Below are 27,818 nucleotides of genomic sequence, written 5' to 3' on the forward strand. Positions count from 1 at the left end.
AACGAAAAGTCTTCGCACTTGGAACATGTTTATAAAGATTTCACCCTGATGTTTTGAGAACACTAATGATTCTTAAATTATTATTTTTTATGAGCGTCCTCTTCATTATCGTATATCAATTATTAGACATTATTATTGCTGTTTTAGTCTGCTTTCTTAAATACTGAAAGGAATTAATTATATTATTAGTGATTTATTTCTTTTATTGACAGCCATAGGTGTAAACATACTGTAAAGATTAGTGCTTTCTCGTTTTACATAAAATGATAACGGTTAGATACGTTAGATAATATAATAGTTTGTGTGTTTGTATTCTATCTTTCAAAACCATTGAAAAATCACAACTGACACGCACACACACACCACTCTCCTACCTCAAAATGTTTTCCAACTCTTTGCAACTCTACTATTTTACAAGAAACATTTGAGAATTTTGATTGTAATTACAATTATTTTAAGAACAATATATGCATTCATATAAACTATAAATATTCATTTCAACTTGTGAAAAACACCTAATAAATCATTCATTTTGTATTATTGGCTTAGGAGGTAAGATTGGATACTTTAAGTTATTGGGTATCTGTGAAAATTTTGATTGAGAAATGTTAATCTACACAATATTATTCACATGCCCTTAAATACATATTTAATTATTCACACAGATTTTAAAGACTGTCTCAGCTTTTCCTGAATTCTTTGTTGTCCCCTAACCAGAACAAATGGATCCCACACACACACAAAACAAAGACATTGATGATTTGTATATTATTTTACCAGGTTTCACAGGGTTATGTGTACAGAGGTACATGTCAGTTGTATGTTATATGCAACTGAATCATTATTATGTTCAAACTGGTGATATGTGGTAAGCGTTGTTGCAGGGGTTCAGGCTCATATGCATGTCCACTTCAAACTGTTTTCTAACAGTTTTGAATGGGTTTCCCACAAGCAACTTCAAAGTGCACATTTGATCACATCTCACAACAACAGAGTAAATCTCTCTGCAAATTTCTATGTAAAATCCTTTTAAAAAACAAAAGGAAAACTGCATTATATAAAACTACTCACACTGACACCACTTCATGAACAGCTTCAAGCACTTGATAGTAGGTCTTTGATCACTGCTATGGCTCTGGGAGATCTACAGAAATGTGATTATTTTGTGCAAAGTATTGAAATGTACCAGACAACACAACTCCTAAAATCTTTCTTACAAAAAGCACACCGGTGAAGACAAAACGTCCTTTGCAAATGATGCGGATGATCTTAGAAAAGCATATTGTTAATCTACAAACATAAATACACAAATAAATTACATGCACGATTAACAAAACAATGAGTTTCCCTGATTATTAGCAATTAACTGTAATTGGAAGACAACTGATTTTAAATAGCCTGACATTTCAGAAATAAGTATGAATTCAATGTAAACAGAAATATAAAAATATAGATAATTACGAAAGCCTGTTTGCACCACTGAATAAAAAAAGAAGGTAATTGCAACTTTTTAATCTCACAGGTCTTGATTTTTTCCTTGTTATTGTGAGATACTATCTCTCAATTCTGACATTTTTATTCATAATTGCAAGAAGGTTGTGAGAAAAAAGTCAGAGTTGTGAGAGAAGTTGCAACATGCAATTACCTTTGAAAAAAAAAATATTCCATGGAACTAACAACAACAACAAAAAAAATTCTATTGAGAGATATAAACTCAGAATTCTGAGTTTATATCTTGCAATTCTGACTTTTTTTCTCAGAACTGTGAGAAAACCCAAATTGTGGGAAAAGTCGCAACTGTCTTTTTTTTATCTATTGGGGGGACAGGTTTCCATAGTTACTTGAACTTAATGCACATTAAAATTGGCACCCTTGTTTGAAGAATTTTAGAAACAAAATTTGAAACTCAAATCCAGAAAAGCGCCTTTTGAATTAAGCTGTGTTAATCTTGCAGAATAAGCAACAAAATCCTGATAGTGCTATTAATAACAGTGACTGTGCGTCCTCATAATGACCTATTATCATACAAGCTTCAAGCTGTTCAATCCAGCAGCTAAGCTTACAGCAAACCCCCCTAAACCCAAAGAGTCTTTATGTGCATTTGTTACATACAAAATAAATAAATAAAAATATCAGTCTTCAAGGAACTTCAACAGCCAAAGTGCCCACTGAGGCATCGTGGTATCAGTTTGCAGTTGGAGTCGCAGTTGTTTTTCCAGATTGCACGGCAAACATCCAGATGGCGAGACGGTCCTGGAATATCAGCGTAAATCCCAGGGATCTCCAACCACGTAATCTCACATATCAGAGTCATGCTTTCTGTCTTTGCGCTTGCCACTGTTCCACTTCAAATTTACACACAGGTTCAGATGCAGTGCAATTACAAAATAAAATCTAATCAACTTTTATTTCTTTTTTTTTTTGCTAAAAAAAGTTTCAGTAAACTGTAACAGAAATACAGTATTGTTTCCAGTCTCGTAGCTGCCATTACAGTAATTTCTGATCGCTGTCTCTTGCAACTTCAGAGATTGGCTTTCAAAAGCGGTTTGTTGTTCTAGCCGAGCGAGCTACGTCCTTTCCTCTCGTTCTGTTTTCCGGCGAGTGATGTTGCGAGGTTTGATCTTCAAAGAGAGCTCCCACAATGCCTCCTCGGCTAGATGGTCACTGAAGTCGTTGAAGAATGAGACAATGTCGTCGTTGTGTTTGAGGTCATAGTGCCTGGGAGAAAGAAAAGTAGAAGTCATGCAAAACGCTGAAAAAATATGAAATGTGAAGAGACTTCTATTAAAAAGACATCTCTAGGCAAGTTTTCACAATCCAATTCGAATTGATAAAATCAAGTCCTAAGTCATTTGTTTTCACTTGATTATGGAAGTCGAAGGGGTTTCATGTTGTCCAAGTACTCACACTTGCTGGAAGCGCCTCATAGTGTCCAGGATATTGAACTGCTGCCAGCGTTTGGAAAAGTTTATCTTTCCATTGATGAGGTCAGGATTCCCAAGATGCACAAAAGTTAAGTCCTGGAGAATGAGGCCTCTGTATTTTGTGGCAAAATAGGGGAAATAGCAGTTATAGACGAAATATGACATTTGAAACTCAATACAAAATGTGCTTTTTAATGCTTAACATCTGTTCTTACAGATACGGTATACATGGTGGCTCCACATCTGCCAAAGCTGCTCTGTACGCCCGGAAGGAGGAGGAACTGTCAATTAAAGTGCAATATTCCTCTAAACCCTGTGAAGATAACATCAGTTACCGTGATGATCAACTGAGCACTAAAACAATTTAGAGAAAGGGTGTGTGATTTACCTCTGACGTTTGCTTCTGCCATTCCAGTCTTCTGATAGGCGCTGAATCCAGCGCTGATAATATTGCCAAGTAGGAGTTGAAGTTATTGAGTTTTCTTAAGTGCTAAATTCCAGAGAGACAAAGGTTCAAGGTTTTTTTTCTTTATTTCTTTCTTTTTTTTTTTTTTTTATAAATTAAGCAAATAAACCATTAGATTCAGATTAAATTCTTCCAAAATATTTTGTACCTTCATAATTTTGATAAACTTTAGTAGTAGTTTTTCCCGATCCTGGGCTTTCTCTTGCTGGATTATTAAGGACCGAACCTTAAAAAAGAGAATAATAAACATATAATGTACAGTATACTCATTAACATGTCCATAAACATTTCTTCTCCATCGACATACAATTTTGGGTTCAAATTTATACAATGTTTAAAGAAACTGTGTATCATTTTCACCAATTTTAACTGCCTTTACTTAGTTTTAAATAGTCCTGTGGTGACCAATTAATTTTTTGAAACACAAAAATACAAAATTGCCAGTTTCTAAGGCTACGTTTACATGACAACGATGTAGTCAAAAATGTATACATGACAGCGTTTTCAAAGCGATTCGCGTTAACACATATCTGCGAAAACGCCCAAAAACGCTGTATTACCTATGCCAGGCCAGTAGTTGGCGCTGTCACCTTACTGGTAAAAAGTACCTGTAAGGAAGTGACGGTTATATGTTGTATATGATGTGTCTCTGCTGTTGGTTGTAATATTGGTGAAATAAATCCATACTTTTCTGAAGAAGCGTTAGCAAACTCTTGGGCAGCAACAACAGTACCAAGTACTCCGCCAATGTTGTGTATGTTTGTTTGCGCTTACCTTTAAAATTGACACGTACTGCGCATGTCTACATACCTAACACGTACTACGCACGCGCATGACGTCACCGTTTTCAAAGATGACTATATTGGGTGTTTACACAGAAACGATAACGGTGGTGTTTTCAAAAAAACCCGTTGAAACCCGTTTTCAAAAATATGCGTTTTCAGTCCCCAAAATGCTGCTATCTTGTAAACGAACAGGCAAAATGCATAAAAAGTTTCGCGTTTTTGGCTAAAAATGTTGTCGTGTAAACGGCCCCTAAGTGTGAAGGTTTTGCAGAATATTAACATGGATAGCTTTAATATGGACCAGACTTTATGCTGCAAGCCAATAGTCTTGTTCCATAAGCCTAGTTTTCTGGCTGTGCTGTGGCACCTGACGTTTCTTTTCTTAAACGCTAAAAGTTTTACAGCAGCTTGAGAATCAGAGCATCATACCAGTATGACATGTTGTTGAAGTGCTCTGTGAACTGGGTCAGATTGGGGCTCTTTTCCTCATTCTGTTCCTTTGCCCAAAGTAACACCTCTGGGATCTGCAGACAGACAGGAAAAAGTTGTTGGAAAACCCTGAAACTTTAAAGGTAGGAAGCTTGATGAATGACATTAGAGAAGCCGTGCCTCTATCTTATAAAACAGCTCTGCGTCGAGGAGAGTCAGCTGGTCTGCGATCTCATGACTACGGAAGTCATGCAGAGTGCCAGGCCTGTTAACAAACACTCAAAATCAGTTCAGTTCACTCTAAACTAACAATTTTAAAAAGAAAGATGATCTAGGTGAGCATTACCTGGCGGCCACACCTCGTGCAGCCAGCGTTTTGAGGGAATTAGTGTACTGCAGCAACTTCTTCTGCTGGACTTTATCTAGGATGTTCTTGCGCAGAACCCGGGCCAGGGTGAGCTCACCATTACACAACAGATTGAACACAAGCTCCATCAGCTGCTTCAGGATGTCTTCTGTCAGCTCCACCAAACTGTTGACACACAAATAAGGGTTTACATTTATGTTTTTTTTTTTTTTTTTGTGACATCACATGGGCCTAGGAGTAAATAGTGTGGAGTAACTGTGTCAGTGCCTTCAGGACTCAAGATGCTTCTACTGTAAACTTCTAATATTAGGGTATTCCAACCTTGGATGTATCTGGCATTAACACAGCATATCATCAAGTAAAACCCCTTTAACAACTTGCACAGTAATTTAAGTAATTTAACTGGATTTATATATATATATATATATATATATATATATATATATATATATATATATATATATATATATATATATATATATATATATGTGTGTGTGTGTGTGTGTGTGTGTGTGTGTGTGTGTGTGTGTGTGTGTGTGTATCCCTTTGTAAAGTGTGCATTTGATATTTGATTTGAATGAGTTCCAGCTCACCAAAGCTCATCCACGACGCGCACCAGCACGAAGAAGGTGTCTTTACTAGCTCGTTGTTTGATAATGTCAGAGCTGAGAGAAAATCTGGTAAATGTGCTCAGAGTTAAGGGTGAAAAAGAAGCTTGGAGTGTACAAAGGTTAGTAATGAAAAGACATATAAAGTGCCCTCCTGCACCATCATAAAGGATATCTATAGCGGAGCTTTTTAATGAGGTCCTCTGGGGTTAGAAACGTTCGGTATGTGGTCAAAAAAGCTTCACAGTATAAAACTCCATCTACAAAAGAGAACATAAGATACATTTATTTAATCATAATTATAGGTTAAGATTTAAGAACAAGAAAGAGATTAAATTAATAAATAAATTACACCACCGTTCAAAACTTTGGGGTGAACGATACATTAAAAGCAGTATTATTGTAAAATATTATTTACATTTTAAAATAACTGTTTTCTATTTTAAAATGTAATTTATTCCTGTGATGCAAAGCTGAATTATCAGCACCATTACTACAGTCTTCAGTGTCACATGATCCTTCAGAAATCATTCTAATGTGATAATTTGCTAATTAAATTGGTGCTTAATATTTTTGTGGAAACCATGATACATTTCTTTGATAAACAGAATTTTTATCAAAGAATAACAGTATTTGTACGAAGCATTCATTTTTTTTAACAATGTAGAAGTCTTTACTGTCACATTTGACCATTTTAATACATCCTAAATAAAAGTATTAATTTCTTTAAACTTTTTTTTTTTTCTGACCTCAAACTTTTGAACGGTAGATGAATAGCTACCTTTTGAATCCCAGAGTTTGTTGAATGCACGTGTTATTAAATAAAGAAATATTTAACACAAATGAACAGACTCCTTCAGATTAGAAGGGATTATTCTTACCTTTGCGGTCTGTTTCGGTGGCGTGAACCACTAAAATATCTCCTGAGCCAGCTCTGACATCAGGGCCGTCATCGTTCTGAGAAACACAGATTAGGATTTTGCAGTTTTCAACAAGTTAGAGCTTTTCATGTAATCAGCTCCTAAATATAACTTCTTACAGGGATGTGCAAAATAATATTTTTAAAATCTACTAGTTGAAAAACCAGTTGGTCTTAAGGAAGTCCTGTAAATTTTAGGGTTAACTGAACCCCAACACATGCAGAGATATCAGGATGTTCAAGACTTGTTTTCAAAAGCAGAATGGAACAGGAAGAAGCATGCCTGCTCACTAAAGTCATATTTCCTGTCTTATTGCAAAGTACAAGTGGTCCACTTATTAACTCTCTTATGTATTCTCGCTGCAGTAGGTCTGACCTCGCAGTGTCACATGTACTTCAATACTGGGGTTCACCACAGAGGCACTGCAGTGGCTTTAATTCACAGGCAGAGGGCAGCAGAGAGCACACTAGCACTCTGACTATCATTGCAACCAATGCAAATCAATACAGACTTCTAAAATTAAAGCTTGCCATTTCTATTTCACATATGTTTTACCTCTTGCTTTAGTGTTAAGCGAGACATGATCTCGTCGTGGTCCATCAGGTAGAGCTCATTCACCTCTTCTGAGGTCAAATCTGAATCCACACACTTCTGCTTCCAGCTGTGAATGAGAGGGTAGGTTAGCAAAAATACAAAACATGAAAGAAAATGCATTTGCTGGTGGGAGGAAAAATAAAAGAGCCAAATTCAAAAAGTATTTCTTTAAAGCAATGAAAGTTACCCTTCTCTGTCAGCTGGATCTTTGCTGTGTTCTGAAGCCGAGTCCTCAGCATCACAAGAAGAGTCCTGGCAATTACAGAAAAAAATATTTAAGGACTATCAAGACCATCACTCCACCCAGAGAAGAATGGGGTGAAAAATGAGACGTCACTGGCAAAATGCTTCACAGGAACAGAACAGCTGGATTTTACATTTTAGTAAAATGTAAAAAAATAAAAAAAATAATACAGGGAACAGCACAAGGTGATAGTTCTGCATTTCACAAAACACTCAACACAGGATAGGGGTATACTGATAACACATTACAATACAGTAAGTCACTATCACTGAATAACTATATTCACTACTCTTAAAAGTTTGGGGCCAGAAAGATTTTTTTAAGTTTCTTATGCTCACCAAGGCTGCATTTTTATTACATAAAACAGTAATTTTTTTTTTTTTTTTTTGTTTGAATTTATTTAAGTGTGTGTTTTTTATTGTTGTGGTGGTAATGATTTTTTTTCTTCTTTATTATTGTATTATTTGTTGTATGATCCTTTAGAAATCATTCTAATATGATTTGAGCTTCAAGAAACATTTCTTGTTGTTGTTATTATTTCTTCTTATTCTGTGTTGCTTAATATTTCAGTGGAAATCGTGATACATATTTTTCAGGATTACTGGATGATTAGAGATATCAAAAGGAAAGTATTTATTTGAAATAGACATTTTCTGAAATGCAAAGGTTTTTAATATAACTTTTCATCAATTTAACACATCCTTGCTAAATAAAAGTGTTTATTTTTTTTAAATTACTGACCCCATACATTTAAATTGTAGTTTATATATATATCAGCTTTACAGAAAGTGCCTTAATACCCATGACATGCATCATAAAGTGATTATCAATAATTATCAAACATGAGGTTAGATAAATCATTTGCGCTAAGCTGTTAATTTATAATCAAACACAAAGCATCACTGGGGAAAATATACTTATGTGACTATACATCACAGTTTTTGTATATACTTATTAAATATGTTACTTAATTACATTCACATATACACCAAATATATTGCACTGCAATCATTCATTGTTTTGACGAATATTGCTTTTGCTTTTTAATAGGGCTGGGCGATATATCTAACGATATGATCATGCGCATCTAGTCAGTAAATCTGGTTCCCTGATTAGCGCTAAATCGCCATCACCTGCTTTCAAATGGACCGGCATTTAATAGACAGAGCCGTAGATCACTGACAAGGTACGCAATATCGCGTTCATTATCGCAGATGAATCGCCTTCGATAATCAACGCGATATTGCGTAGCTTGTCAGTGATCTACGGCTCTGTCTATTAAATGCCACTCCATTTGAAAGCAGGTGATGGCGATTTAGCGGTAATCAGGGAACCAGATTTACTGACTAGATGCGCATGATTATATCGTTAGATATATCGCCCAGCCCTACTTTTTAATTGTTTGTATACAATTCATTCAATTCCTTTTCACTTCATTCGGAGAATGTTGAAAATTTGGTGTGAATAGTCAATCATCATATTTTAAAGCCAATGTAAAATGAAATCTTGCTGTATTGATGTTGAAATGACTGTGTAGCATTATAACACTGTCTGTAACCACTCAGATGACCTTCATTGGGATGAATCTGATGATCTGTTCAGGAGTTTTAATAATTACTGCTGCAGCTGCAGGTTTTTTGAAAAGCACACAATCATCAAATCAACAATTCCTCTTTTCAGTTCTCGAATTCTATCCGAGCAACTCGATTTCACAACAACGTCTGCACAAAAAGTGACAAAGTCACTGAAAAACTACAGGCTTCTTTTTTCTGCCCAAGTAGTTTTTTTTGGCCACACTGCATGCAAAATCCTGCACAAAGCCACAAAAATACATCCTATGTTGTTTCATTTCCAGCAATATAGAGCAGGATTTTTTTTTTAACCAATGAAATCTTACTGTGGGCAGTGCCACCCAGAAAAATTTCTTTTGCAACAATACTGACAGTCACGGCCGGTTACGACAAAAGCTCAGATTAGCATGCTAGAGATTTCTTGTTTGTCTCTTTTGACTGCATAAAGTATGTCTTGACGGCAAGTGTTAAGTAAAATTTGCAATTTAGCCAGTCTCATGATGCAAAGCCAAGCATTACAGTCACACACAGCACAAGCGCAGCATGTGAGGGCACCTGCATGTCGGCTGCAAACGCTGACATGCTGTTACTTACTCCATTGGAGAGAGTCACATCTCCATTGGCTTGGCTGGATGAATACAGATTGACGTATTCACCCTCCCCACCTTCATCATTAGCACTTTCGCTCTACAAGAATACAAGAGTGAGGACAGCACAAGCATTGACAGGCGTCAGAGTAAAGGTGTAAAGATGAAAAACAGCTGTACTAAACTTGGCAGAGGGAATCTATTGCTTAGGTGGGCCTTAAATCAAAGGACACTTGGTAGCAAAGCAAGATACAGCACGACCAGCCTCTGGAAACTTGGCATAACGTTGTGCATTAGACTGATATTACTACATGAAGCTGGATTGCGTTAAAGTGGACTGCATGAAACACTCTTAATTGTGGTAAAATTAATGTAATGCAAGGCCTGAGGTGACTTGCTGCTCAACTTCAGGAAAATAAATATGATAAAAGACATCAAATGTTCAATACATGATTATATTTATACATAACTACCACAATAAACAATCCCCCCACCAAATAATATCATTTATTAGCCTAACACAGTCTCTAAATATGGAAGCAAGCATCATTTATCATGTAATAAATCTATATTACTCCCATTCTAATCAACATAGCCATCTACATTATAAGTGTATCGACGTCAGACTCTTGAGCAGACAGCTTCATTGATTATAATGTGAGCAGTTGCAACAAGCCGTGTGTTTACAGTGTAGACTAACGTAATAGAGTAACTATTATCTCAAAGTTTTTTGTTTTTTTTTGACTGGATTTTTTGTTTTTATGTAAAAAATAAAAGGTAAAAATTTGTCTTTTTACTTTAGTGTTTAACTAAAAATGTATTGCCCATTACTATTCTATGTAATATTGTTTATTTTATTATCAAAGTATAATTAAAATATAATAAAAATAAGTTCAAATTTATATTAAAGAAAATAATAACAACAATAATCTATTATTATAAATTAAAGATTAATAAAACAAAAACAACAAAAAGTCTACAGTAAAAAAAAAAAAATATTTATATATATATATATATACACACACATACATACATATATATATATATATATCTCTTATATAAAGAAACAAAGATTACCAGCTACCAACCCCGAGACAGACCACCTATATTTAGTAGACCCTTTTCCAATAAGAGGTAATGAAAAGAGTTCCTTGTGATTCAGTAGACTTAGTCAGAGGATACAGCTCAGCAGACATAACATCATAACAGGCAGCTCAGTCACCTAACAGCGGGGAGCCCGACGAGTCCCTGCAGGATGATGCATGTTTAACCTGAGCTTTTCAGCAGGTCACAGTTGCAGGATCCCTGTATGGTACATGCTTTTGACTCTTTAGATCTCTTAAGAGGCGTGTACAGGAAAAAAATAAATCAATCAATCACTGAACCCTAACAAGGCAGTGCCGCCGTTAATTAAGGTTGTAAACTATTTGCTGCCTACAGGCTACAGCACCTGTGATTCATGTGAGCTTTTATGTTTCCTTTTGTAGCCGCTGGCACACACACCTACACAGAGTCAATAATTAGACAATCAGCGGTGTTTGCATGTTTGTGCTACTTCACAGCATGTGAAGACAACTGGAAAAACTTCACAATCATAACTGCAGTGTTTAAAATGCTGCATCATAGTTATTAAAGTTCATCCAAAATTTAAAATTAGCTGAAAATGTCATCACCCTTATACCATCCAAGATGTAGATGAGCTGATTTTCTTCATCAGAACAGGTTTAGAGAAAATTAGCATTTCATCTCTTGCTCACCATTCTGACGGCACCCATTCACTGAAGAAGATCCATTGATGAGTGATGCAATGCTAAATTTCTCCAAATCTGTTTTGGTGAAGAAACAAACTCATCTACATCTTGGATGGCCTTACATTTTCAGCATATTTTCATTTTTGGGTGAACTAATCCTCTAAAACTTAACAAATGGTTCCTAAAACCTAAACTCATCTAAACCATATACACTTTGCAGGTACTGCTGTTAAATTAGGCTTTATAGAAGATATTAAAGGCTTTATTAGTTTAAAAAGATGGGTTAATGGGTTAGAGGCCAGCAAAAGGCAAGCGAGACTCACCGTAGGGACAGGCAGGGAGCCCTGGCGGTTCAGAGAGGAGTTAGATGCAGAAAGGCTGAAAGCGCTTTCTGTCTCACCAGGGCCAGGCCCAGACGCACACTGCTGCAGTTGACACGACAGAGAGGAGGAAGATGAGGAGGAAGGAGACGCAGAGTGTGAGGAAGCCTAGGAGGGAAGATAAGAGTGGAGGAAGGAAGAGAAAAAAGGCCAGAGATTCATGCACAGTATAGGTTACTGAGCAGATGCGAGCCGAACGAAAAAATGGACTTAAGTCAGCGCAGACGGCATATTCAATGTGACACAAATAAAACATTTTTAATCATAGTTTGTGAAAATCAGACGTGACCTAAGGCCTTAAAAGCCCTATTTGAATACTATTTTTTATTTGTGTCCAGTTAAATATGACGTCTATTCAGTCGAAAGTCTACTTTGAAGCATGAAAGAACATTATGTGAAAGAATTGTGGAAAATATTGGGAGATAAAGGTTTCTATTTTTTGCCTGGTAACTGCTTGTGTTTGCTAGTTAGAGCGTAGGAACAAAAACAGGAAATTACTAAAACTAAAAGCACAAATGAATGGCTAAACTTGTGCCTAGTACAGCTACTAGCACATAGGGTTAACTTTATACCTAAGTTTTATACCAAAACTAAGCAACACACCTCGATGAATCCTTCTGCTCAGTCACACGGAATGAGAGAGAAAACAGTGGAAACCAAGTTAAATGAAGTGAGGTAGATGGGTAAGTAAGACAAGAATGAGGGCAGAAGTACAGTACAAAGCACTGAAATAAAAAATCCATTAAGATTCTCTTTTCAGTTTCTAGTCAAAAAACTTAGACCCCATATATAAAACTAACCCCATTAATTAAAATAAATAAATTTTATATATATATAAAAAATGGACTAGAAACATAGACTATATTTCTAACCCTTGCATTGTGACTTCTAAGTAATTTTTTTTTCATGCCTGTTTGCAAGTTTTTAGATTTCCCTCTGGGTCCTATATGCATTTATATAATTTATTAGGTGTAAAAATGTACCATCCTTTTATAACAGTCTCTTTGTAAAACTGCATTAGAGGGCCATAAAACAAAACAAGTCTCTGTTCTAAAAAGTGTCACAAAAATAACCAAGAACCTTGTTAAAAATAAACTTCAGTCGCTTGTTTTTATCATTGAGATGCCACAAAAGGATATGCAGAGCTGCAGGTGCTACACAGCCAGGAATAGCACAAGATTTAAAGGATGTTACAACATTTTACTCTCATTTGAGCTGTTTCTCATAGGCATTAGCTGAATAAACATCAAACACGTTCACACAATGAGAAAATAGATGATGTAAGATGAAGACGTAGTTTTACTGGCATAATACGACACGGATTGCCCAAGGCAACACTTGCTCTTCAGTAAGACCAAAACAGAATGAATGCTTTGCTACAAGCAACTTAATACAAGCAATAATCTGACTCTACGGGAAATATAATACTGCTACCATTATGATTAATGGTGACTCTCAGTAGGAAGAAAAACATTGCATCAACGTCTAGGGAGGGTGAGAATGAGACAGACTCAACAGCGTGTGTGGGCGCAGCACCGACGGCAGTGATCTAGCTCTCACCAGTTGTCTCTGTTTGGGTGGCAGTGCTGGCGGAGGGAGGGTCTCGTCACTGCTGCTGAAGGAGTCGCTGAGACCGTACACTTCCTTAAAGCGCTTCCTATTGCGCTGCTCGTAAATGCTTTCACTCTGTGGAGTCTGGTAGAAAACGGAAGGCAGTGGCTCAGAATAGTCCTCCATAAACTGCATGTACTTCAGTACTGCGGGTAAACGAGGCAAAAAGTAAATAGGTTAAATCAAAACATAGGCAGACAGGTGCTAAAAACTAGCACATGCATAAAGAAGGTAAAGGTTATGATGCTAAAATGCTTTGATACTCTAAGAGGGTGTGAAGGCACAGTTTACTGCATGAATCATTCATAGTCATTCAGCATTTTATTCTGTTTATATGCTAAATTAAGCAGTATTTGGTCATAATCCCATATGTATGCAGTATGCAAATTAACATTGACGCTCAATATTCAATAATCTGCTAACTAGGATGAATCTGTATAAAACAGCTGACATACGCGTGTATTCATCTAAATTTTCTAAAAATAAATGTTATTTGTAATATTAACAATATTTTACAATAATTTTAAATTATGTAACATACACATTTAATTATAAATAAATAAATAGTAGGTTTATGTCCTATATTATTTTGGAATATGAAGATTACCAAAAGGCTCAAAAATAAATTGAACATGTCTGTAATGCTCTGTAATTGTGAGTTGTTAAAATGTAAAAGAAAAAAACAGCTCAGCATCCTCTGTGCGCGTGTGGCCTCAGATAAACTCTTCTATCAAGCCACACCGCTCATGTGTGAATTACAAGATGATTCAATCATCCCTCCCTCCAAACAAGAGTCTTTCAGCAAGAGCTCATTTCCTGCCGGCTTGGGTGAGGCCTTGAACTGTATTCACAGAGAAAGAGATTTCTCCAACAATGGCATTATGCCATCTGACCTCACACTGAAGATGACATCACTGCTTCTCATCCCCTACCCGACACAGAGGGGCTTTACAGAGAAAAACTGGCTTTGCCATACTGCGTCATTCCTCGCATAGATTACACAAGGAATTTAGTGAACTGTGCAAACAGCTCAGTCTGAAGACAAACAAAAAAGCCAGGGCTTGAACTACCTGTTTGGTGATAATACTCAAAGATTAAATGCTGCTTTTAAAGTTGGTATGAAATGAAAATTCACCCTATTTTGTACATGTATGTTTCTGATCTTATTGTGAATGATTCATTGGTATATTGGTATATCGACCTATTTTTTTTTATAAAAATGTACATAGCTCAATCATAAATGACAGACTTCTCTCTGGTGGTGAATGCCGGACTTCTTCAATCATTTTGTTAACCCCCTTAAATAAGTTCGCATTCAGATATGCCTCAATCAACAACTGATGGATGGAACCAAGTCCCCGCCATACATTTTTTCTTTTTCAGTAATCTGTTTTACTAAGACGCACGTCACAATATGGAAGAAAAGACATTTTAAAATTATTCAGTAATTAATTTTTTTAAATTTGAATGTCAACCTTGTGCTGACACAGGGAAACGGTCTGAAAATAGAGACATAAGTAACTATTTTATAATTTTTTTTTACTATTATTTATATTTTATTATAATTATTTTTCATTTGTAAGATTTTTACTTTTATTTTTTTTTGCCTTTATTATGAGAGGACAGTATGTAGACAGTTATACACCATAACTTGTTGTGAATTGGTTTTCCCAAAGTGCAACAGTGCTACATGTCATAGCGCTGCCCACAAGGCTATCAGATCTGACTAAACAAGCGTTTCTTACTCTGACTTGCTATCCTACAAACAACATATCTAAATTTCTCATACTCACTATGGCGACTCTTCTTCTCTGGCAAGGGTGGAGGGCTCTGAGGGGTCTGTGCGTTCTCAGCAGGGCCAAAGTTTCCCATAAATACTCCAGGGTTGGAGGGTGGCATCGAAGCAAAGAGGGGGAATGATGGGGTCTGCATGTCCTCATCAGGAACATTGTCATATTGAGAGTACAGTCGTTCCACCTGAGGCGGAGGGGGTCGCCGTTCCTTCTTCGGGAGAGCGGGAGGTATCGATTGAAGCTGAACAGGGGAGGAGCATGATTCATTGTGGGACTCGGGGAGTGGGCTCAGACAGCCCCCTGTGTGTGCAGGAGGGATCTGGTCAATGCTAGACAGGTCCTGATGTAGGAAGTCATAGTCAGGGTCGTAGTTCTCTGCTGTGTCTGAGTAAACAAGGGGACAAAACAGAGAATATAAAACTCATCAATATATTTAAACCACTCTTGGGGCATGTAGTCTGACAAGCTATCGTTTCAAAATAGCTTTCTCAACAATGATTTAAAGACTCACCAAGGGTCTCACAGCTGGTGTTACGAGAGCACTGTCCGCTGTCCTGCTCCAAAGATGACAGCTGTTCATCTGATTTGCTCAAAATGCTGATGCTGCCACATGGGGACAGTCGTGGCGATTCCCCTCCATAGGAGTGACTGCCTCCTGAAAAACGCCTCTGTAAGGCCTCTGCCTCATATTCCTTTAGATGAAAATAAGAACAGTTAACCTCAAGAAACAATCAAACATGAAATATTTGTTCATGTTGATGCTTCAAACCGGTATGAACTTTTCTCTTCGACATCAAAAGATTTTGAAAATAATGTCTTTGGACACCATGACTTTCACTTCATGAACAACAACAGTTAAAATGTCCTTTCAAATTCCTTTTTGTGCTCCACAGATTATATGTGACCCTGGACCACAAAACCAGTCATAAGGGTCAATTTTTCAAAAGTTATACACCATGAATAAATAAGCTTTCCATTGATGTATGGTATAGGACAATATTTGGCCGAGATACAACTATTTGAAAACCTGGAATCTGAGGGTGCAAAAAAATAAGAATATTGAGAAAATCCCCTTTAAATTTGTCCAATTGAATTTCTAAGCAATGCATATTACTAATAAAAAATTAAGTTTTAATATGTTTACAGTAGGAAATTTACAAAATATCTTCATGGAACATGAACTTTACTTAATTTCCTAATGATTTTTGCCATAAAAGAAAAATCAATCATTTTGACCCATACAATGTATTTTTGGCTATTGCTACAAATATACCCCAGCAACTTAAGACTGGTTTTGTGGTCCAGGGTCACATAGACATATTAGGATCAATAAATGATGACAGAATTTAAATTTTTTGTCAACTATCCTTTTAAAAGCCGCTCCATCTACTGACAACTGAGTGATCTTTCAATGCATGTTCAATGCATTAATTCTGACTTGTTACTAAATTTTGGGGAAAGAGTAAGACATTGAGCCACTGTTATTCATTTTCTATTGGGTTTGCAATTTTTAATTTCATTTGGGACATGTCCTAATGCCTTTTAAAATCCTGATGTGGTTTTTGTACTATACCAATGAAATATCTGGAATAAAAAATACAATCATATATATATATATATATATATATATATATATATATATATATATATATATATATATATATATATATATATATATATATATATATATATATATTCATTCATATTTAATTTAGTTTTAACACACACATTTTAAAACCAAAACTATCCCAAAATGTGTAACATTAGGCCCACATTAGGCTCTTAAGTTGCAGATTGGAGCATCAAGGGAACACCAAAATCTCACCTGTCGACAGATACCAATAGGAAGACTTGATCCACTTGTGGCGCGACTCATTGGAGCAACCACGGCTATCCTTGTGGGAGACGGTGCTGACTGACGCTTCTTTGGGGGGAGAGCCGGTGGACTGCAAAAGGAGAGTTTGTTTAGCCAATGCTAGCATCAAACAGATTAACTATAGTCATACTGACAAGTAAATTAGTCTTATACAAGCTGTCAATCAAGACACCTACAGACAAATTCCGTGTCATGAAAATCCGAAACCAATCCCCCCCAAGCGACCAGGAACATTTTTGCAAAGCGAAAGTGGAATCCAGCTCTGGAACCACAAACCACAACTTCATAAATCAGTCATTCAGTCAGTCTGGTTAGTTGCTCCGTCGCCCCAAAACAGCTGATAACACTCAAGTCATACAGCAGAGCAACTAGCAGAAGGACTGACTCATAGTGAATGTAGAGTACAGCTGGCTGACATTTACAAATACAGACGATTATATTCTAAATAACCAGTCTCAACATACCAGGTCAGGCAAATACCAGGTCAGTCTTAAATTGTTTCACCAGAAGAGAGACTTGAATGGAGATTAAACAAAGTTCTCGCTATGAAGAGAAACTATAAAACACCTGGAGGATCTGTCGTAGTCCTAACACGGCCATTTATTTTAACAGTCTGACTGATGTAAACTCATTTTCGGCTGTGAGACGTTTGGCTGTTGGCCATGAAAGCATCTACATGCCATTTCAGTGAGCTAACTGTGCTTCTCAGTGCATTTGGGATATAAGGGCTGCAACCATGACTGAAAACAGACAACAACAAATTTCATTATTCATCAGGGCGTTGCACTGCGCATGCAGAACTTTCATCAGAGATTTAACTTGCAGTATTAAAATTGAAGTATGCAAGTATACTAGTGCATATAGTTTCATATGGTCAAAAAGTCAGTTTTCCAGATAAAGTCAGTTCATTGATCACAACTTCAACATTATGGTTATGTTCTTCTAATGTGAATATTTGTTACCAATTTGAAAAGCAGCTCGTCCTAACAGCAAGTGCGCAGTTAAATGTAGCAGCCTTGTTCAATTTCAGACACCTTGACAGATTGTGCGAAAACTCGCTTGCTAATGAAATGAAGTGCAATAATTTTGATAACGCTGGATGTCAAAATTTAGGTTTTAAATAATTGAAGTGTACAATTCTGTTTCTAAATCTAAATAGCAGCTCTCAAAAATCATTTGCACAAATATTCACACTGCTACAACATTTTATTTGCACCACAGGGTTTTCACAATATCAGCAAAATTCCCATAGTCAATATCAATATTAAAATAAAAATTTACAAATTAAATTAATGGCACGTTGCCTTCAATTATTTCTCAATGAAGTTAACACTGCTTCTAAATTTTCCATTAATTATTCAAGTAAACCATTAATAGATGTGAGTATTATGTTTTATTAATAATTTTGAGTTTACCATTAATTATTCAAGTAAACCATTAATAGGAGTCCGAGGGTGTTTTGTGGGTTTTTTGAGTTGTTTTTAATGATATGAATTTTTTGATTTTTTTAAGTTTGTTTTAAGTATATACTTGGCTAAAGTAATGTATAAATAGCATGTATGTACATGACTGTGTTTTTGAGAAAACAACGTTTATGCGTGGGTAGTGAAAAACTACAATTTTGAAATCACTGAAATAAGGTCATAAAACACATACAGAACATTTGTTCACAAGACTGTCAAACCTGGAGCTTGTAGCCTAGAGTTTTTGCTTCAAAATGATGTGAAATACATCTTGTTTTCCGACTCACAGAAAACAATAGATTGATTTACATTTTCTAAGACACTTTTTGTTTTCGAAAGGGCATATGCGAGTGGGCGTGATTGACCATGAATATTAGTGTGATTCACGCCTGAGAAGACAAAGGCCCGCATAATGAGCTGCATAATGAGCCTTTCAGCCAGGTGTGTGACTGAGAGGGAAGAGTTACAAGAAAGATTGTGAGGACAAAATAAATGTATATATTTTTATGTTTGTAGCTTATTTAGAATATATTTAATTATCCCACAAAATAACTTGAGATTAACTTGCAAGTGCAGTTAAACAGTTTATTAGGAACAATCAAAGCTGACTTTCAAAGCTGATTTTTTAGCATCATTACTCCAGTCACACAATCCTTCAGAAATCATTCTAATATTCTGATTTGCTACTCAAAAAAACATTTTATTATTATTATTATTATTATTATTATTATTGTTATTAATGTTGAAAAGAGCTGAGAATATTTTTTTCAGTTTTTTTTTTTTGATGAATAGAAAGTTCAGAAGAACATAATCTTTTGTTAACATTATTGTAATGGTCACTGATGATTTATATCCTTTAAGTAGTAATTTATAGGAAAAAAGAACACAATTACCACATAGCACATTTATTATCCGTGCTATTTACAGCTTAGTTGAAACTTTTACACCTCAGACAATCACAAACACCAATGCAGAGCAGAGCAGATATTAATGAACATAAGTTTAGTTACATTCATAAACACAAGCATGCTTTGTATGTGGGCCTATACAGTATATATAGTTATAAACATACATACTGACATACATACATACAAACAACATACTGACTAGCACCATTATAACTCATATTACTTTTATATCATATTGCTGTCTATGTTACAGAACATTAAAAACAACAACCTGGCATCGTGAAACATTTAGATGCTGTGAATGAAACTTCATAATGTTTCACCTGATTATACATTTAGTCAGGGATTATAGTTTGGAAAAAGTCGAACTAGTAAAATCTGTACAAGTTATGTGAAAACAAATACAAGTAGATTAATAAAATAAAGTTTGTAAAATAAAATATTAATAAAATAAAGAGATCATGTTTATGATCTCTGTTGGATCAAGCAGCTTCATTCTTTTTTCTTCATTCTTCATTCTTCACAGCGAGACTTTTGTGAGGTGAATTCTGTCTTATTCCTCTCAGCGCGAAGCGAACAGTAACATTTAAAAAACTTGAGGTGCAGTCTCACTGTTTTGTTTGCTGTGGTATGGGCATTTACACGCCACGAGCTTCACGTGTATGATTGTAATATCAATAGCATGCTCAGCGCGTGGGCGTGGTTACTTTAGATATAATGATGGGAGGCATGAAAGACTGGACATCGCAATGTTTTCATATGGATTACTTTATCACAGAATATATAGAATATGTGATCGGGGAAGTCATGGCCTAGTGGTTAGAGAGTTTGACTCCTAACCCTAAGGTTGTGGGTTCGAGTCTTGGGCCGGCAATACCACGACTGTGGTGCCCTTGAGCAAGGCATTGAATCCCCAACTGCTCCCTGGGCGCCGCTGCATAAATGGCTGCCCACTGCTCCGAGTGTGTGTTCATGGTGTGTGTTTCACTGCTATGTGTGTGTGCTGTTTTGTGTGTTTGTGTGCAGAGCACGAATTCTGAGTATGGGTCACCATACTTGGCTGTATGTCACTTTCACTTCACTTTAAGAATATTTGTTTTCGATAAAACTTGCTTAGTTTAAAAGTAACCATGTCAAGCTTTCTATAGATATCTCTCTCATGTCTATTTGTTGAGTATTTGCTGAGTTACAGTTAATTTTAATGACGCGTTTGTAAATGAAGATCACACAGACCAAAGCGGCAGACAGCGCACCCTGTTTGTTTTCTTTATTTTGTAAATTGACAAAGTTTTGTTATTATTATGTGTGTATACAAATAAACCCTTTACCGATTCAATTGATGTATTGCTCTTATCTGTATGATCAAAACTGAAAGTGTAATTTAAGTTCTTTTCGGTGTTATCAGGAGAAGATGCCACAAAACGTGTATCTGCATTTGTCGACAACAGAGGGTTAATGTTTAACAATGATATTAATGGAAAAGGCAATGTGAACATTTTGCTAAACGTCTGCTTTTGTGTTCAGTAACAGAAAGAAGGTTGTAGTGGTTTGAAATTACATGAGGATGAGTAAATAATGACAGGATGACAGATTTTTAATTTTTGTTTGAATTAACCCTACTAAGAATCAAGCTAACTTTAAATTATAGACAGACAAAAAAAAAAACAAGCTCCTGATAGCACAGACCAGGTGGTAAGCTAAACTTTGCCTCAAAATAATCTCCAACAAAAAGCTTGTATATCAGAGACACAGACTTGTTGGAAGGCTGGAAACACGCCAAAAACATGGAAACCCCAGCAAACTCTCTTTTATGCCAGTGGCATAGCAGAATATCCCTCCTTGCTGTTTCTCTTTCTCACTTTATTGTCTCCTTCAGTCTTCAGAGAAGAGCTGACACTGTTAAGTTCATTTCTCAGAAAAGAGTCCGTATGTCAATGACTCTCTGCTAGAGGAAGCTGAGCCTTCGCTGCTGCACCCTACAAAGACCTAAATTCTCAAGAACACCACTATTTATATCTCTCTTTCACACCTTTTCTTTTAGGCTTCCCGCAACCCGAGATGGGTCTGTGCAATCATCTGTAGCTAAGCCCAGCACTTAAAACATAACACGACATGCTGTTGCACACCACATCACACCTCTGATATCTAAATGTTTACTGCATGTAATCCAGATAAGATAGCACGATAATATAACACAGCATACTTCATATTTCCTCTTGTAAACTGCTCACCTTGTGCAGTACCACCTACAATCACACTCACTTGTTTCACTGCATAAAGCTTGCAACACTAAATAAACAGCAATTTCTATAAACATAAAACACAACAGGTTCTGACATTTCATTTTTTTTCTTTTCTTTTTTCTATAGCGTTTGCAATTTTTTATCCCAAAATTTAGGGTATATCTTAAAGCAGTTTAAAATCCTGATAGTACTATTCTAGCACTAAATTTTAAATAAAAATTAAACAGAAAAACTAAAAAGAAAACATTATTTAAATAATAATGAAATATTATTTATAAATTAACAAATAAATAGATTAAAATATAATATATATAATACAATATTATATATATATATATATATATATATATATATATATATATATATATATATATATATATATATATAAAATAAATTGAATATGTAATAACATTAAAACATTATGTGTATATAATATTTATTTTATATTTTTATTTATATAACTTTTAAATTTTATATATAAAAGCCATAAAGATTAAAATTAGACTAAACAATGTTTTCATACCAATGTTCAGGCACTTTGAGTCCAGGCAGAGGGGGTTTAGGAGGGGCCACTTCCTCATCAGGAACCTTATTTGGGGTCTCTGTGGCCTCGGCTGGGGTAGGGGTATCATTCAAGACAGTTTCCTTCAACTCAATGACAGGGGGCTCTGGAACACTGCCATAATAAAAGTGGTTAAAATGAACAACACACAACATCTTATTACAGGTCAACAGCCCAGCTGGTGACTTTAAAGTAAACTGAATTTTAAGTTGGATTTAAATTGAAAATTTTAATGTTTTTCAAAAAAAGGCTTCCATTTACCGTTGTGGACTGGAGGCAGGAAGCAGGGTTTTGACAGGTGTCGTAGGGGAGGGGTGCTCCTGCTTCTCAACGGCGACTTTGACCAGCTCCTACATGAAACCACAGGCAAAGTCAGCTTTAAACTCAAGCTATCAACTAAGATCAAAACCCATGGCTAAATACAGCTGGAATATGGGTAAAGAATAGACATCAGACAGAAGACAAGTCATAACAGAGTTCTACTTGAACATTAATACCTTCACACCATCCAGCACTGCTTTGATCACAGTGGTGACGGTTGCAACTGTTTCTTTATCTTCCAAATTCACCCCCTCCAGCATCACTTGGTCCGACCAGCGAATGAGGTTTGCAAGACTTTGATAGAGTCGACTGAGACAGGAGGACACTCTCGAACTGGTGACAGATGGACAGGGAAGTAAAATATTTATATAGTACATGCAGAAAACTTTTTTTTTTTTGAAAGCGAACAAGAAACTAATTCTCTCAACAAGCTCCAAAACAGTTTTACCTGCTCAGTATCTTGCCATCAAGTTGTCCCAAACCCATGATGGCCTCCAAAACTTTGCTAGCAGAACCAGGAAGCATTTCCAAGACCTTCTTGTCCACCGCCATCTTGTCAATAATGGTCTTGAAGTACCGCAATGCGCTGACCACCTCTTTCTCATGCTCCTCCAATCGACTCAGACTCTAAATGTGGTAAAAAAGAATGTCACCAAAACCCATGTCTTCATTACGTCAAATGATAACAATGTGCTTGTTTGCTTTCAGACAAAAAGCTTTGTTTATAAAGTTAACAACTTCTAATACCTTGGTCTCGGTCTTCTCTGGGGACTTCACGGGTTGTTCTGGTGGTGGTTTGGACTTTTTGTTTGATGGTGTTCGCTTGATTTTGGGAGAGTGGAATTTGTCCTTTAGTTTCATTGTGAAGGACGTCAAGTGGGAGCGCTGGGATTCTGAAGGAAGACAAAAACACAAGTAATTATAAGGTAAATTAGCTCAAAAAAATTTATTTGCTTGTAGTTGTTAATATATACGTGTATGCATATATATATATATATATATATATATATATATATATATATATTCAAACTGTTAATATATATATATTTTAACAGTTTGAATTAGCTTAATTTAGGTTTTAGTATTTTTTTATGTGGTTTGTCATTTTCATTATTTTTTTTAGTGTTAGGTTTTTTTTTTATTATTATTACTTCAACTTCAACTTATTTTATTTCAGTTAAGCAACGTTTGCAGTTTTTGTTTATGTTTTTCATCTACTATTTATACTCTATTTCTGTTTTATTTCAACTAATGAAAACTTTTAACAATTTTGTTATTAGCTAACCATAACTACACTTATCCAAAGTATTCATGACATCTTGCAGTAATTTAGGCAGCAGCTTTCCAGTTCACTGCTCTATGAGACATCAACCTTATTCTTTATTTTGGGAATATATGCGAGATGAGACACAGGCCTTTGTGTACAGTGAAATATCTTCGACTACAAACTGAATTGGTCACAGTGGGACTTACCGCTCTCTTGGAGCGTGCTGCTCTGGAATGAATTCTGGTGATGACACTATTGTGCAGGCCACAAAACCATTTAGGGGCAATTTATCCTCACACACATTAAAGGAATGAAGAGCTCGGGGTTTGCGAGAGTGCTCTGTGAACTTTCAAATCATATGATACAGATTCTTCTTATCAAAGCCGGAAAGACTCCGACAAGGGAGCTTAATGGAGTTTTGTCAGGATGTTCGACTCATGTGGATACTAGCTTTGAAAGCTGGGTGTGCGTAGATTAAGTAGGAGACACAAAAATGAAAACCCATATCAAATATGTAAGATTTTCTTTGTGTGTTGATATATTTCCTACTGAAAACAGGAAGTTGGATCAGGAATAGTTTGTCACTTTTAATAAATAGCCAAGAGACAAACTTAATGAGGCTGTGAGGGATAGCAGTACAGTGTGTTTAATGGATCGTGCCGTTTAATAACCTTCCGACTATTTAGCTGACGAAACGTGTTTCTGAAAAATAAAAACCTCTGTTTACAAAAACACTTTTGACATGATCTTGGACCTTTATACAGTGTGTGCTTTTAAAAAAACTGTAAGTCTATCCCTTTAGAGAGCCACGCTTTCATCCATGCTAAATTCAATTTCAAGTTTATATCTTATGTGTAAACATGATTTACTAATTATTAGCTAGTCAGAAGCTGCTGGTTTAAGCAGGAAGGACATTCTTAATTTGCACAATCAAAAATCTGCAATTGGATGAGTTATCATTAATATTTTAGGACCATTTTCCAAGAACGAAAAGATTTTCAATTAACATTTAAATTTGTTATTGGTAATCTGACCTCTAATAAAAAAAAAAACACAACAGCAAATTCAGCGGTTACTGAAACTTAATGCATTTAAAATTGCGCAGGACTGGAATTACCCATGATGATGGAAGTCTTATCTCACAGTCACTGTTGTGACTGCTAATCTAAACAGGTTAAATTTCCCATGAGAGACAACTTCCTGAACCACTATCTAAGAAAATGTGCGGCTCTGCTAATAAAAACACGGTAAACCAATAAGGTGTGCTTTCAGAGGACGTGCTCTTTCTATCCGCTTCTTGATCCTCATCTACTAATTCATATCCTCTTTTTTTTTCTTTGCATATCCTCTTCTTAAACAAACTAGTCAACCACAACATCTGTACTGACTCCTCAGAGTCTAAAACATCAATGCAGGAAGCTTCATTAAAGTAAAGTTGTCTGGTAAATGAAAACTTGTTTTTGGACAAGAATTTGTAATGCATTTTGCACTGATTTCAACTGTTATTTTGTGATTTATCCTACAAGGCAATCATTCTCAATCAAACAGATTTGTGAAACACTGCATTTCACAACAGCTGTATGTTTAAATCATAAAAATGGCAAAGATAAATTAAAACAAAAATATCATCAGCATGACCTGATAAACTTAAAAAGCAAAGAAATGCCTTTTTCAAATTCTGATTCTTTTGTTACTAAAATAATACAGACATCTCTACCAGCTAAAACAAGTGTGGTTCAAGAGATATGTCTTAAACTAGAAGACACTGGCCAACATCCTCCTACGCAAACCAGCATCTACATCACAGGGCCATTTAGAGATGAACAACCAAACTTCTGACAAGAAGTTACCCACAAGTGATTCAAATTTCTCAGAACCCCCCTCAGAGAAAGGAAACGACAATGCTGGCAACCTCAAAGGGTAGTTAACAGACATTTTTCTTTATTCATAAAAAAATTCACACATACAGTCACTGAGTGCAGGAGAGTAAAACATAAAACTTGCACTGAACTATTTCTGCATTTTCTGTCTCTAAACTAGCCTTACATGAATCAAGTGATTCAAATCTTTCTGAATCAACTTATTAAAGGAGTAGAGAAAATCCGCTGAAAATGACTCATCCAAAAGCCATCCGATCTGGAGAAATTTAGCCTTACATCCCTTGCTCATCAACAGATCCACTGCAGTGAATGGGTGCCGTCAGAATGAGAGTCCAAATGGCTTTATTCAATTCACAGCTTTAAAATTTAGACACAATTATCCCCCTTGCACAAAAAAACAAACCCATAAAAACGCATAAACCACAGATATATTTATTATTTATTTTATTATATATATTATTTATATATTTATTAGATGATGCAATGGCATTTTGCATCCATTTCAATGTTTCAGCACATACTGTGTGTGTATATGTGTGTGTGTATATGTGTGTGTGTGTGTGTGTGTGTGTGTGTGTCTGTGTATATATATATATATATATATATATATATATATATATATATATATATATATATATATATAAACAATCCAAATTGCCTGTTTATCTGTCTGTCTAGCTCTGAGTGAACTGTTAACCTAAAGTAAATGCCTCAAACTTCCGAGAAAGGAAGTGACATTGGTTTTTACTTGTCAGTGTAACCTGTTTCAGTCACAAAAACATGAGTAGAAATCTTCATAGGTTTATGTTAGTAGCAGAATCTCATACCCAGCTCAGCTGTCCATATTTGTATATAATTCGACTGTATAAATTACGCAGAAACTATTTATATCTTGTTGTCACAAGCTCGTTAAAACTATACGAGGACTCATACAACATATACGCGAAATGTATCATATAAACAATTCAGACTATTAATATTAACATTAACTGGTACGTTTAAATGCACTGAATAGTAACGTTACATTTTGTGGACTCCAGACAAAACACACATGACCAGAAAGGGCCAGATAGCAGCACAAAACAACTGTAACGCACACTCTACAGATAACCAGTGCAACAAAACGCAAACTACACATTTAAAATAAACAACAAACAGGAGAAATTGGATAAAAACGAGAAGTCTGACAGCTAGCTGAAGTCAACAACAGCGCTATAAGCAGCTCCGTCCACACCCAAATACAGCTGTCTGAGACAAACTCATGTAGACAATAATAGCAGGTTATCTTATAAATTAATTTTAAAGACCTGGATATATAATCTAAGGCGTTTATATGTCGCGTTTGGCCATTAAAAATAAGATGTTTTGATCCTGTCAGTGGCCTTGAACCCTCGTCTGCCGCTAATGCTAACGCGGCTAACTGAAGTTCATCTCCAAATTCTTAATAAATGTAAACAAAGGTAAACACTTCGCTTACCTTGCTTACTGTCTATTTTTCCAGACATTTTTGGTGACTAAATAAGCTGGTCTTGATCAACAATCGAAAGATGTTCGTTTCTCGCCGTTATTCCAGCATCTTAAGGAGACAGACCGGTCGCTGTGGTCCTAGTCTCTGTGTATGTGTGTTTGGCTCTGCCTCCTCCATCCACACACACACACTCAGAGAGAGCGAGAGAGAGAGAGAGAGAGAGAGACAATAGATGATGATGGGGAGTGAAAGTGTGTGATTTCTGCAGTAATGTCTCCCCCATACGGCGAAAATGACACATTGACAATACAGGTATATTTTATTTGTTTTGTATTTTGTTTTTTTTTTTTTTTTTATTTTGTATTTTTTTATTTTATATTATATTATATTATATTATAAAAAATATATGTTTATTGGTAAATATCAACCGTGGTTGTTATACCCATCTGATGCCCAAAATATATTATATTACATTATATTAGTATGTAATTCCCTCAAAATGATTATAATATAATATAATATAATATAATATAATATAATATAATAATATAATATAATATAATATAATATAATATTATATAATATAATATATTTTGGGCTTCAGATGGGTATAACAACCACTGCTGATATTTACCAATAAACATATTTTTTTTTTAGATATATGAATTATCATTATGAGCATATTAAGGTGATGGTTTTCATGGTAACCAAGCTAAGATGAAGTCCCAGAAGAAAATGTTTTTGCTCAGAGGATGGTCCTTCACAGCACAAAAGACTTGATGGAAGCGTTCATGATGTTA

General features: G+C 35.6%; 1 protein-coding gene across 4 annotated transcripts; it reads right to left on the bottom strand.

Annotated features, from left to right (window-relative positions):
• Nucleotides 1-757: 757 nt before the first annotated feature.
• Nucleotides 758-27,217, bottom strand: LOC109094744 (rap guanine nucleotide exchange factor 1-like). 4 transcript variants are annotated; one of them, XM_042761795.1, is made up of 25 exons: nt 27,028-27,217; nt 23,151-23,296; nt 22,852-23,030; nt 22,580-22,736; nt 22,344-22,432; nt 22,044-22,196; nt 16,856-16,976; nt 15,542-15,722; nt 15,031-15,414; nt 13,187-13,383; nt 11,570-11,734; nt 9,503-9,595; nt 7,281-7,345; nt 7,055-7,160; nt 6,461-6,536; nt 5,755-5,839; nt 5,565-5,657; nt 4,951-5,136; nt 4,785-4,869; nt 4,605-4,699; nt 3,539-3,617; nt 3,313-3,414; nt 3,140-3,237; nt 2,908-3,036; nt 758-2,718 (listed from the first exon to the last, which is right to left on the bottom strand). In XM_042761795.1, exons 1-25 carry the CDS (start codon nt 27,053-27,055, stop codon nt 2,568-2,570), a joined length of 3,243 nt encoding a protein of 1,080 aa, XP_042617729.1. In that variant the 5' UTR covers nt 27,056-27,217; the 3' UTR covers nt 758-2,567. The 4 variants fall into 4 exon arrangements, with proteins under 4 accessions (XP_042617729.1, XP_042617731.1, XP_042617730.1 ...); XM_042761797.1 differs by lacking the exon at nt 11,570-11,734 and having other exon boundaries at nt 27,028-27,216; XM_042761796.1 differs by lacking the exon at nt 9,503-9,595 and having other exon boundaries at nt 27,028-27,216.
• Nucleotides 27,218-27,818: the final 601 nt, after the last annotated feature.

The sequence above is a fragment of the Cyprinus carpio genome, chromosome A8, assembly GCF_018340385.1.
Source record: "Cyprinus carpio isolate SPL01 chromosome A8, ASM1834038v1, whole genome shotgun sequence".
Taxonomy (NCBI): Eukaryota; Metazoa; Chordata; class Actinopteri; order Cypriniformes; family Cyprinidae; genus Cyprinus; species Cyprinus carpio.